Here is a 15,028-nt window from a genome sequence, read left to right as displayed (position 1 = left end):
ATAAAGTTTTATATTGTGCAAAAATGCTGATGTGTTGGGAGATCTTCCAGCCTCGCGGCAAAGTAATGCAGTCGTGTAGGCTAACTATGAACTGCTTTATGGGAGCATAGCCAGAACATCTTTGAGCTGACATGCTACTTTAACCTTGATAAAGATTTCTTTTTAATAACAGCAGCTTTGTAAACAGCAACTAGCATTCGGTCCATGTCAACGTCAAAGCAATCAAAGTGTGAAATCCGTTACGTAAGCCAGTATCCAGTGACTTGCGCTTTCCCGCTCGAAGTTCTCGGGCTCCTCACCACACCATAGAAAACGCTCTTGCAGCTACAACTAGATTTGCTCATCCTACCTTAGCCGTCGCAGCATTGACTGCCATTGACGTCAGCCAACTTTAAACGCTTTAGAATACAAACATAAATTTCTAGAAAGTAAAATAATTACATTCACCACTTACGGTGATGCAATAATATTCTCAATCATGAAAGAAAATATTGTCGTCGTGATACATAGTACTACAATCAGAAATTCACATTTTATCTACCAGACCTCTATGAACGAATCCATCTGACAAATTCCAATTACTTCGGGCATATATCCCATGGAGCGTCAATCACTGGAGAGGCGATCTCCCTACCGAGAGTATGTGACTTCGGGTGGCCATATTGAAAGGTCTCAGTCCAGCTCATAGTACTATACTTTATTACTATTATTGTTATTTCTACTATTATTTTTTTTCTTTTTCACTATTATTATTATTTTTTTATTATTATATTATTATTATTATTATTATTATTATTATTATTATTATTATTATTATTATTACTATTAAAATTATAATTTTTACTATTGTTATTACTGTTAGTATTGCTGATATTATTATTATTAGCATTATTTTACTGGACCCAATTTTACAGAGGAAAATTACCTTACAAAAACAGGTTGGCCTAAGCACTCCAACCATTGTGGTCAAGGCCTAAATTACAGGACTTTCTTTACATAGAGTCACCAAGCACGAACTAGACAGTAATGTAAAATCACTAAACACTAGTATTCACAACTTACATTCACTTTACACTCACACACACTTTAAACTCACACTCACTAAACACTCACTTAACATATACTCACACTCAAGAACACTATACACTCACTGAATACTCAACACTCACTATACACTAAATGCTCACTAAACACTCTTAAACACTAAACTCACTAAATACTCACTATACACTGAACACTCACTAATCACTAAACTCACTAGGTACTCACGATATCTCAAACACACAGTAAACGTTCACTAAACACTCACTTAATCCTAAACATTAACTAAACACCAGTGATTCTCAAACTGGGTGCCGTGGCACTCTGGGGTGCCATAGACAGCGCCTAAGGGTGCCGCAAAATTGTCATGAGTTTTGTCTTGGCTAAATCGTCTTGATGAACGTTTGAAAAAAAAATTTTTTGCAAAAGACTTCATATAATTATCAGTGTAGGTAGGAAGTTACATGCTCAAACATTTTTCTCAAATAGAGGTTGATATTTCCTTTTCTATACGTGTACAAATACAATACTACTACTACTACTACTACTATTGCTAATAATAATAATGATAATAATAATAATAATAATAATAATAATAATAACAACAACAATAATAATAATAAAGTGTAACAGTCGTCTATTCATTCTCACATTTTCTTTGTTTATACACATTGCCCGTCCGATACGTGGTCGGTTCTCGTGGGCTTTGTATAACCCCAGTTTCTACTCCCGAGTCAGTGAGGCATAATACGTCAAGCCGTTTCTTTGCTGTTTGTGGGGTTATATTACAGTTGTATCGAACAGTATCGTGCTTCTAACATACCCTACATTGGATAAGTTTGTCTTAAGAAGAGAAGACACGAACTTAGTAGTGAGGGTGAAGAAAGGGACGAAAGTGGATGTGTGAGTGAAAAAGATTTGGCCATTCATTCTAACATACCGTACAATGGATAAGTTTGTCTTAAGAAGAGAAGACACGAACTTAGTGGTGAGGGTGAAGAAAGGGACGAAAGTGGATGTGTGAGTGAAAACGATTTGGCCATTCCAACAACAAGTAAATCAACTTAAAAAAAAAAAAAAAAAAAAAAAGGCAAGAAAAGTCGCTCCTACTCGGATAATTATTTAAGTTTCGGATTCTTCTGGTGTGGTGATAAAGTTTCTCCTATGCCATTGTGCGTTATTTGTGGTGATAAATTAGCTAATGAAGCAATGGCACCCAGCAAATTAAAGAGGTATTTAACTCTGAAACATAATAATCTTGCTAACAAGCCTCGGTCCTACTTTGAAGGACTTTTAAGTGAGCAAAAACAAGAGTGTGATGCTTTCTAAAAAAGTCAAAGAGGCCAGTTACTTAGTTGCAGAGATAGTTGTTAAAAGCATGAAACCTCATACAATAGCAGAGACTCTGATTCTCCCTGCATATAGTGCCATAGTAAATACAATGTTTGGAAGTGAAGCAGAAAAAGAAGTGAGGAAAATTCCCGTTTCGGATAGTATCATTAGCAGACGGATTCATGATATGTCAGCAGACATAAAGGAAACTGTATGTACCTCTGTGAAGGAAAGTGAAGTGAAATGTTTGCACTTCAGGTAGATGAGTCCACAGACATTGGAGGTATGGCTCAATTACTGGTATTTGTTCGGTACATTCATGATGTTAAAATAGTGAACCAGTTCTTTTGTTGTAAAGAACTTAAGGAAACTACAAGAGGCAATGATATTTTCTCTACATTAAGTGAGTACCTAAAATCAGTTGGTTTGTCCTGGCAATCGTGTGTGGGGATTTGTAAAGATGGGGCACCTGCCATGATTGGCTCAATTAAAGGATTTGTGTCATTAGTGAAGAAAGAAAACAGCAGTGTGATAACAACACATTGCTTTCTTCATCGTGAAGTGCTGGTTGCAAAGACAATTAGCAATGATTTAAAATCTGTACTGGAAAGAGTTGTAAAAATGGTGAACTTTATAAAAAGTCGACTGCTGAAGTCTCGTCTGTTTGCTAAGCTATGTGAAGAGCTTGAGGCAAAACATTTGAATCTTTTCTACATACGGAAGTAAGATGGCTGTCCAGAGGGAAAGTATTGTCACGAGTATGCGAACTGAAGGAAGAGATGCTTACTTTTTTCACTCTTGAACAACAAGAGGAATTCTGTGGTTTACTGGCAGATGACACTTGGTGTGCAAAATTTTCTTATTTAGCTGACATCTTTGAACTTTTAAACAAGGTAAATGTCAGCATGCAAGGAAAATCAGAAAATATTTTATCTTCCACTGATAAAATTAAATTTCTGAAAGAAAAACTGCAACTGTGGGGGGGGGGGGGGGGGGCAAAGTAAAAGAAGGCAATTTGGACATGTTCTCACCTGTTGCAGTAGCAGCAAACAGTGGTGAGATAATGCCCATTACTTCTGAGCATCTGAAAACTATGACTGGATAAGAAACCCATTTGTTGCATCTGCATCAACCCAATCTCAGCTTACCCTCATGGAAGAAGAGCAGTTAGTGGAAATGTGTAATGATCGTGATCTAAAGTTATTGCACATGCAGCTGCCTCTTGACGAATTCTGGGTTCAGATTAAGACTAAGTATCCTCATGTTGCCAAAAAAGCTCTGGTAATGTTAATCCAGTTCTCTACTTCTTACCTATGTGAGTTGGGATTTTCTGCTCTAGCAAACATTAAAACTAACAAAAGGGAAAGGCTGAAAACTCTTAAGGAAGAAAAGAGAGTATGTTTGTCTACCATCCAACCCAACTTGAAATGGATCTGTCAGTCACATCAAGCACACACATCTCACTAAATTAGGCGAGTTTTTTTTTCTTTGCTTAAAGGCGATTACCATTTTTTTTTTTATTTAGTCTGCATTCATAAGTCTTTACTTCAAATCTTCTAATATGCTCTTTGTATATACTATCTATTTCTGCATGTACGGTGGAGCTGAATTTGGTTTGATTATGGATAATACAGTAATTATATTCACCAAATAAGTTAATTCATGCGATATGGTGGGAGGGTGAAGAAGGGGTGCCACGGTAATGCTTACATCAGTTTAGGGTGCCATAAATTAAAAAAAGATTGAGAACCACTGCACTAGACAATCGCTAAGCACTCACTATACCATTAAATGCTAAAAGCTTACTAAACCCTAAATACTCATTTAGCCCCTAAACACTCATCAAACACTAAACAGTGAATGACCATTCACTCATCACTCATTGAACACTCAATAAACACTGGCACACTAACATTCACTAAACACTAACATTCACAAGACATTCCCTAAACACTCAATAAACACTTGCACACTAAACATTCAATAAACACTAACATTCACAAGACATTCACTAAGCACTCAATAAACACTTACACACTAAACACTAACATTCACTAAGCACATTCACAAAACATTAAAAGCACCTAAACACTCACTAAACATTCACTGAATACGTACACACTAAACATTTACTTAATACTTACACACTATACATTCACTAAATACACAGTAAACATTCACTGAATACTTATACACTAAACATTCACTAAACACTAATATGCACTAAACATCACTAAACACTCACACACAAAACATTCACTAATCTCTAAACACTCACTGAATGCTTACACACTAAATATTCACTAAACACCAACACTCTCAAGACATTCACTAAACACTCATTATCACAATACACTAAAACTGTAAAGACTCGCTAAGCATTCACTGAATACTTGCAGAATAACATTCAATAACATTTACAAAACATTCACTAAACCCTAAACACTCAGTAAACATTCACAGAATACTTACACGCTAAACATTCACTATCATTCACTAAAACCCTGAAGACTCACTAAATATTCACTGAATACTTACACAATAAACATTTAATAACATGCCCTAAACACTCAGTAAACATTCACTGAATACTTACACACTAAACATTCACAAAACATTTACTAAACCCTAAACTATACATTCACAAAACACTTACTCATTAAACCCTAAAAATTCGCTAAACACTTACTCATTAAATATTAACGATAAAAAAATTCACACTCGCACTAATCCCGTTCAATTTGGGGTTTTACCAGACCTTTAAAAATGTCTGCAAGGTTTGCAGCGCCGCCCTGGTGGAAGACCACTGAGCTATGTAGTACTGGTATAGAGATCGCAACTCCAGGTATATGCCCTCTATGATATATCGTGTTTTTAAGTATCTGGATGGTTTTGTTTTGCAGTTTTAACTCATATGATAAAATTTGCAATGTATTTTCATATTTTTGAGTAAAATCTTCACTTTACTTGTCGATTGTACACTAAAGAGAACAGAGAAAAATGTCTAGAAATACAACTCACCGCTCGTCCGGATTTTCCCGAGGTCTCCGTCTGCAGAAACGTCAGAACATTCTGCAGCGACCGCGCAGGAAGACCTGCTGACTCGTCCTGTGTGACTACAGCCTCTTTCCTTGGGTGTATGGATAACCCCACCAACAACAGTAACACCACAGCCGAGCCTCCACCCCATTTTACCAGAGACCATATTGTGAGTCCACGCCGCATTCCTGCGAAATGGGGAGAAAAATGAGTTTCTACCAAAAAGGCAGCGGAAAGCTGTTAACAAATACAATCGGTACTTAAAACAAGACGGGAACGCAAGTGATTAATGTTTATTAGAATATGGTAGACATCATTCAAACTTGAACCATGACTAAACAACCTACTACTATGCAGTAGTGTTTCCGCCACACAGGCTTGACCTGCTAAGAGGAGCCACATCTGAACTACACTTTACCATCTTTCCAAACATCCTACTGGTTATTGAGTAATCCTTCTTCTGTTCAGTTGCTCAAAGGCAGTTTGTTTCTAATAATTTGGGTTGTAGCTTTACGCGCTATTTTGCATGTTCAAATTCTATATATCTGCATCCTTTGTATGTATGTACAGTCCTGTAAAAATTTCCTAACAGTTTTTACAGAACATCTTCGATGGGAAGATCGCCTTTTATTCTCCACCTGTATACTGTACACCATTTGCATCTTGTTGCCTATTTTCTTCAATGTAAATCTGTTTAAATAAAAGACCTTTCGTCACATTTCCAGAGTGATGACGATGCACTTACCTTGAATTAACGATCGGGACTACTCGCAGGCTCTCAATAGCTTTCATATCATTATCCGCTATCAAGGGCAGCCAGAAGAGCATTAATCAAACTTGAAAGAAAATGTTCTATTTGTGCTGTTCATTTGACGGATAATTTCTTGACATTATGTAGATTGCCGAGGATCAAACCAGAAAGGTAAGTTATACAGATTTCAATAACTAACGCAACGGTACCTTTGTTTGCTTAACAGATTTTGTCATTTCTTCTTACGTAATTATAAACGCATTTAGCACCTATTCACATCATTTTTTACACGTTTTCCTTCTTCCACGCTCAGATGGAAGCATCTTGATTGATTAATTGATTTAAGTCTTGAGGACTAAGCGCCGGAACCCATCAGGATTATTCAGCGCCCTGTGGAAGCATCTTGGTTAAATCAACTAGAAATAAAACTTTCAGATCAGCTTCAAAAGGAACACCGTGACCCTAACTAAACGGAGGAGAACCCAACTATGTGAACTTTCTTTAGCGCAAAGAGCACTGCACGCCAAGGTTACTATACACTTACTCAGCTCTAATTTGTAGTTCAGTGGTGTTAAACGGAGAAACCGTCCGCTTGTATTTCTGACCAATGCATAAAACGTAATCACAAATTCATTGTAAAATTGATTTTGCTCTCTTACTGTCGGCCTTAATTGCGTTTCTGCACGCAATCGGCCCTCGACTGCTAATTTGAAAAGTAACTGTTCATTTTGTTTTTGTATTATATAATTAAGCAATTTTTGTGTCGTTTATTACTTTTATATATTTTACGGTTAAATTACTATTCTTAGGTAACGATATACCATATGTTTTAAGGGACACGAATTGTAACATTTTTCCTTCACTATATAAACGCACCGAGGCGTCCATCAGCGGAAGAAAATGTTCAACATCTATTAAACAATAAAATTTTTCGTTTTCCTGTGTGGAGTACAACTGAATTATATATCTTAGTATCTAAGAAGATTAACAATATTACTGATCCAATTCCTAACGGCAAGGTTCTTCGTCCTAAAGCTTTCCTCGGGTTATTTTGAACCTGCATTGCAATGCACTTATGATTTCGAGGAACAATTTTATGGTTCAGGGAGATATTCTGATTTCAAATTATCAGATACAAAAAGTATATTTACACCGCACGTTTCAAAGACACTTGAAAAATATATTACCAAAAATATTTCTAAAAACTGCTTGACCTATACAAACATCAGTTCAAGATCTGATTTATTTCTAAAATGTGTATTATATTCGTTCGAATTACCGTAATAAAATTAAATTGAAAACCAATTTATTAAAACAATATATCAAAAGAACTAAGCAATTATAACCAGTATAAGGGTCGTTTGTATGGTAGTACAACTACCACATGCCAGCAGATTATCTGGAACCTTTTAGCTAATTTTAGAGTTTGTGCCTAATGTGGTCACACATGCGAGATGATTAAGAAAAAAAACTATTGCAAGTTGTTATTTTGCACTCACGTTCATAAAAATTAGTCTTGGCGTTACTGCCTTGAAACACTTGTTTGGCTTTTTAATTGTAAACAATATATATAATATATATATATATATATATATATATATATATATATATATATATAACGAATTTAACTTTATATTTATATATACATATATATATATACATATATATATATATATATATATGAAATAATATTATATTATATATATACTCCTTAGTTTTGAGAGAAAGAGATTTATGGATATTAGTTTTGGGATTTCCGGCGCACGCAGATCCTTTCGTTACTTATCCTGATGCCGCAGTAATTACTTTTCAGGCAAAAACCTTTTTCGTGTCATGATATTCTTTACTTTTCATTTGTCCATTTATGTATGTGTGTGTTTGCTGTTGGTCAGACGTTCACTGAAAGTCCGCATCGATCCCATAGAGGTGTCAGTTATGGCACTGGCTGCATTTTAAAATCAAAAGAATTATCGGCAATAAGGAACCATTCAGCCATGTAAAACTGACATTATGTATAATAATTTCAAAATATTCTGTAAAACTACTGATTGTCTTTCGCTCCTTCTTTTAGAATCTCTACATCAAGAAACTGTCTCCTTCCTTAAACAACCAAACTACCTCCACACCATTACATATTGTCTAACTGCCTATTACTCACATTCTCTCTCTCTCTCCCCTTTTTTTATTCTTCTAACATCGCCTTTTACTAAGCTGTTCTCTATCAGTTAACAACCAAACCTTTTGACAGTAAGTCCGACAAAATGCTTTCCTTGTTTATTTTTTCAATATTTATTTTTTGTTTTGCTTTTTTATCATATTTTACTGAGTCATGTAGTGCTTTTTATTTTTTAGCTTAAAGTTGCTTTGTAGTCTTTATTTTTCCTTTATATTAGAAAACTAGATTTCTTACAATTATTAACTTATTTTAACATACTTTTTAATATTGTACAATTAATCTATTTATAGCCCTGAAGATGGGAAAGGATTCCCGAAATGTTGGTGTATATAAAAAAGAAGAAATGATCTCTAGTCTTCTCGCTGTCCTCTTCATTATTAAACTTGAGCTCACCATATATATATACATATATATACATATACATATATATACATATACATACATATACATATATATACACATATACATATATACATATATATACATATCCATACTATATATTCATATATGTATATACATACATGATATATATATATACATATATATATGTAATATATATATAGATATATATGATCTATATATATATATATATATATATTATATAAGGTATCACATACCTTGTGATTCATATACATATATCGAACTACAAATGTCCTTCAATATCTAATTCGCTCTATCTCGGAATTAATATATTTTCATATATGTTTAACCGAGGGGGAATTTATTAAGCGATAATAGAATTGGGGATCGACAGGCGCGAACCAGTGACCTCTCAATTCCAGGACTGGCAGTGAAGCCTTAAACCACCCCGACACCGCAATCAGTGAAGCCTTAAACCACCCCGACACCGCAAGAATTGAGAGGTCGCTGGTTCGCGCCTGTCGATCGCCAATTCTATTATCGCTTAATAAATTCCCCCTCGGTTAAACATATATGAAAATATATTAATTCCGAGGTAGAGCGAATTAGATATTAAAGGACATTTGTAGTTTGATTATATATATATATATATATATATATATATATATATATATATATATATATATATATATATATATATATATATATATATATATATATATATATATATATATATATATATATATATATATATATATATATATATATATATATATATATATATATATATATATATATATATATATATATATATATATATATATATATATATATATATATATATATATATATATTATATATATATATATATATATATATACATATATATATATATATATATATATATATATATATATATATATATATGGGATCGGTTATAATTACGCCGGCGTCGTCCGACACATCTTAAGTGGTTCATCAAGTTCCAGGGATTATAGTTTTCATCTCTGGACCTTGTGGTTGACCATCCAAGTTTTGACTAGTCCCAACGCGTCTTAATTTCGATGCTCAGATGACTAGCGCCGTCGTGGACATGTAACGGTCAATGGTTTGCTTGTGCGAGTGCGCGTGTTTTCACTAAACACGGGAAGATATGAATACTGAATAATAAATAATACACAGAGCGACATACCAAATTACCAGCAGTTACAAATCCAACATAATTTTTCGAAGTGGAAAAGAGAGGAATATAGTCTGGAACGGCGACGTGACGCATCATATTTGTTTTCCTCCATATTATTGGAACTTGAATACTTCGAAATCCCTCTCGTGTCTACTTCACGAGCTCTTTAAGTCTCTGAGTATATTTGCTAGATATTTCTTATCCACCATCGACCTTAATAGTCGCTCGCTATCCTTCTGTCCAAAACCTTCGGACACCATCTACCTTATCGAGTAGGAACAGAACACAGCAAGTCGAAAGTGAGAGAAACCACCACTAAGACATTTGTGCTCTACCAAGCTTTTATCTCTTCAACACGACTCCTAGTCCGAAGAAGTGCTGGGCGCCAAATGAGTTGGTTGATATATAGGAACCCACAGTTTAAAATATTTTAAGTTTCTGAAGGATAACTACAGATATCAGAGTGGAAAGTATATTTAAATTCTTTACAAAACTATTGCCAGGACCTGCACCCAAAATTTAATACAATACCACTGTTAATATAAAAATTAAAATCGTTGTTGTGCATATGCACATAAGTGATCGTTATGAGAGAGAGAGAGAGAATCCGCCACGAATAAAAGCATAAAGTAACGTCGAAGAAGATAAGGAAATGGTCACAAATGATGAAATGCTGCTCGGACAACGCCAAGCATAAAACATACAAATGACAAGAGCGGCAGTGCTGGGAATACTTTCAAATTTCACAAATCTTTTGTTGTTTTTTCACGAAGCATTTATTTACTAAGCCGATCGTTCTATCTTGTATTCAACTTCAGGGTTGACTTTTGGCGACCCTCACCGGCCTTCTTCATTGGATGGTCTGGTTGTTCTGGCTGTCCTTTTTTTTTTTTTTTTTTTTTTTTTTATATTCACTCTTTGGTCAGAGGTTATGGTTTCATTACGAAACCTTGTCTGTAATGCCATATTATACGCAAGTTTACAACTTATGAAAAAGGTAAAATATATCAGAAAGATCATGGCAGCAAATGTCCCACAAGGGAAAGAAAGAAAATACAGTCAAATGTAAAAATAAAAGTGGCTAAAAACGGTAAGAAGTGAAAATGATCTCAAGAGCTTATAACGATAAAATCTAAACTCACAGGATTGAAACAAGTTCCATTATACAATGCTCACCACAGACAAGAGGGAACTGACGGATACCTGATGACTAGGTAGTACTTGTATTAGGGCTTGTGCCTTGTATGATAAGGCGCCCTATGAGGTAATGTTAGACTTGCGATAATCTATACGCTAAGTCGGTTGGTATTGCACTTCCATCTTCAATGGAGTGTCTGGGGTTTTGTAGATCACTTACGAAGTCGGTATTATCTTTACGACGATGTGTTAAACTCATGGTTCGGTGAGGTTCTTGTAGAAAACACTAAGTATAAAAAATTATATATTCTTCTGAAGTTTTACATGGTGAAGATCAGGTATGATTGTATAAGTCTTCTAATAACGATAGCTTGATCGCTTCTGCCAATGATGATGGCTAATCCTATTCCTCTACATGATAAAGCTTAGGTAAAGAGGTACAGGTCTTCTAATGACGATAGCTAACTCTGTTCTGCCTGTCTACCATCTCTGTTACAAGTTATGAAGGAACAGACAGTAGTTCGAACATATGAACATACATACAATGACATAGTTTCATACGAACACACAATCAAATGAGACACGCTACAGATCACGTAGGCGGTAGTTGTCTCAAGCAGGGAGCTTGGACTGTTTCAAAACAAATGAATGACCACAGATGACGGCATGTCAACTTAGCCTACATACTTATTGTATACGTCATCTTTAGCGTCTCTAGTCTGATCACATTCCTGCAAGCAATCTGGTTGACCTCTTTAGTTTTAGACTTTTATATATATGGACTAACATTCCATATTTTTATTATGTAAACACTTACATTAGCTCGGTCAGCTACCAAAACCAACTACTGAATATTACTCAGTAATTTATTGGTAAGAAAAAAGGTAACAGATTGATTATAGGCTACCTGATTTGTTTATACATATGTATATGGATTCATATAATTATGATTAATATATGTGCACTTTAAATAGATTCCTATTGCGTACACGCAAAGATATATTTCGATTCTGTTATTTATGATCATTTATATATAGATTCCTAGTGCGTACACGCAAAAAATATATTTCGATTCTGTTATTTATGATCATTTATATATAGGATACATGATACTTTATATATATAGGATACATGACCGAGGTTATACTACTTCACTTTTAACTAGCGTTCGAACAACTTTTCGTCTATTACACAGTTCCAGACAACCACCTATAGCCAATGAAACGGCCTTTTTCAATGGTTAAAACAAGGGGAAAATTTGCCTGGGCGGGTCCAACGTTCCATTTTGCGCTCATACTTATTCTCTGCATCCTAAGCTACACGATTCCGTTCGCGATGAATAGATCATCCCAGCACGAGTCCTTCGCCAGCAAAGTAGAGTTGAATATCCTTCGGGTCGTAATTGTCGGAAGTATGTCCCTTTTTGTAGTCGATTCCGACAGCCGCCGGAGCGTTCCGCATCAAAACGAGATTAACGACGAGATACGGTGTCGGTCGAGATTAACGACGAGATACGGTGTCGGTCGAAGAAGTCCATGAAATTCCTTTCACATTGTAGGCGGTTGTTACTTGACTGTAGTCGTCCGCTGCGACGAACGATTTTTTTTTTTTTTTTGAAGTTGCGATGTGAAACTCTCGTACTGCAGGATACTGTAACCGGTTCCATTAATCAGCCTGCAAGTGAAATTATACTTGTCACAAGGGCAAAGTAAATTCAGACAACATCCAAATACAGGGGAGGGAAGAGAGCCATTTAGACCAGACTTAACCCACATGAATTCGCTGATATTTTGGAATTCAAAAGAGTCCGCTGTACAAACTTTTTTATCCATGGCATTAACAATGAGTGAACCTATCCAGGTCTATGATGACTTGTAAAAATATCCATAATTATAAAAAATAAATAGATATCATTACGAATCTCAAGAAAATTCGATATTACTGGTAGTAAGTTACTAGACTAAGAAGTGGAAAACGGAGCTATTTGTAAGATTGCCAGGCAACATAAGAGTCAAAGAGAAGATTAATCATGATTCTGTAGTTCTCTATGCTAACTGAAATTAAGTTGTGATAAAATCTGATCCTATGTGCCCTAACAAGTTTCATATTCAATTTCCTCGCGCGCATCCTCTGAGGTTAATTTTAAAAACTTTATTAATAGGTAGGAGATGCAACGAAAAAAAACCCTATGTAACTAATTTCTAAATAAACTTTGGGTTTTTCAAGGAAATGTGACATTTTCCCATAAATGTGATTTACCTGGATTGTAATAAGCTAATGTTGCAAGTAAATAATCCATATCCATATCGTGATACTTCTAAATGTCTATGAGGTTCAGAAAAAATTAATTCATTTTGATGTTATAGAAATTCTATTTCCTTATTTTGTTTATTAATTTTAAAATGATTGCAAGTTGCATTGCGCATACCGATAGACACTTGTACCTAACGTCTGCCTTGCCCATGAGAAGTTCGGCTAAGCATTCCTTTCTCCAGCAACCTGCTTTGCAATCGCGAGATGAAGCCTGTGTAAGCAGATTATTGAGGTTAAAAGGAACAAATGCTGATACGGCAATGATGACGTCGTCACTTGGCAGGAGATTGCTCTCAGCCAGCTAAGAGTTACGTTACTTGCTGTAAGAGATACGACTTTAGGATAAATTTTTTGTTTTTTAATACTCGACCCACATGAGAAGAATGTCTGAAAAAAAAGCAGTACCAAAATTGAACAATATATTAGTTTCATGCTGGAATTATGTTAAATTAAATATTCCTTATTCAACTAATGAAAAAGGTTTCCATACAAATTCTATATATATTATTAGCCCTGTATAAGATTCATATAGGATTATTCCATAGATAAGATTTTCACTTCTAGACTTCCTGACTTTAAAATCTCTTTTATTTTATTTTATTTATTTATTTATTTATTATTATTATTATTTTTTTTTTTTCATTGACTACGAATATAAATCACCGGGACAGACAATATGTCAGTAGGTTTTGGATATGTGTTTGAACTTTTAGCTTATTTGTCATTACTAAAGCGTTAAGTTAGAGTTCAAATCTTTACGCATATATATTTGGATATTTAATTATCTATGGTTACGTTTTGCTTATTGATTTTATCGTGATTCCTTTTTATTATAATTTGTAACCCTTCCGACTTCTTACGGAGTGTATTATATTGACTCCACTTGTATCCATATTTATTTTTTATATATTTATTTATATATATATATATGATAAATTAATAGTTGGCTTGAATATGCGGTAAAGTGTTCTAGCGGCGTACCGTATAAGGCTACTTGCGGCATCAATTCAATAGATACAAGATATAAATGATAAAGGTATTTAAAACCGCGAGAACCGCTATAATCCAGTTCGGATCACGAGTTGTAACTCGTAAGACATTGACACTTCCTATTTAATTATCCGGTATTCTACCAAACCGATTGACTCCGGGTGATAAAATATATTATTGGTTTTCTTAATGGAAAGGAATTCACACCACGTGTTATGGAGATTATTATTGATTTACACCACCCGAGTCAGATTATCATGTGTTGAATTCCATGTTTACTGATTTAGCACTCATAAATATTCCTAACGCACTCAATTTCGGTGTTTTTTTTTTTTTTTTTTTTTTTTTTTTTTTGGTGCTATTAATTCTATATAACGTGTCAAGGAACTATTAACACTAAGAAGTGTTTATTCCCTCTGTCAGACTCGTAATTCTGTTAATAATTCTACGTATATTCTTTCAAGGATTGATTTGGCACAGGATAGGCCCTTAAACTGACAGGTGTCTTAGTGTGTCCCTTGTTTTCATGACACGTGTTACAATCAGTTATGTGCTTTTTATATCTGTAAGCATTGTAGGCCAGTAAAATAGTGATTTGGCTTTCTGTGACATAGTATGGAACCCTGGATGACGGAATGCAACCAGTTTATGACGATTGGTATGAAAGAGATTATTACTACTACCTGGTCGTTAGTCCTCTGCTGTG

At 34.6% G+C, this 15,028-nt stretch overlaps 1 protein-coding gene across 2 annotated transcripts in view; it reads right to left on the bottom strand.

Annotated features, from left to right (window-relative positions):
- LOC135204803 (galactosylgalactosylxylosylprotein 3-beta-glucuronosyltransferase P-like) overlaps positions 1-15,028 on the bottom strand; it is a 132,079-nt gene that overhangs the window by 22,206 nt on the left and 94,845 nt on the right. For both annotated transcript variants that reach the window (XM_064235029.1, XM_064235108.1), the window contains exon 2: positions 5,395-5,600. In XM_064235029.1, coding sequence (XP_064091099.1) covers positions 5,395-5,600 — 206 coding nt within the window. The remainder of the gene's footprint in view (positions 1-5,394; positions 5,601-15,028) is intronic.

Source organism: Macrobrachium nipponense, chromosome 11, assembly GCF_015104395.2.
Source record: "Macrobrachium nipponense isolate FS-2020 chromosome 11, ASM1510439v2, whole genome shotgun sequence".
In the NCBI taxonomy this organism is placed as follows: Eukaryota; Metazoa; Arthropoda; class Malacostraca; order Decapoda; family Palaemonidae; genus Macrobrachium; species Macrobrachium nipponense.
This window is presented reverse-complemented; position numbering and strand designations above follow the sequence as displayed.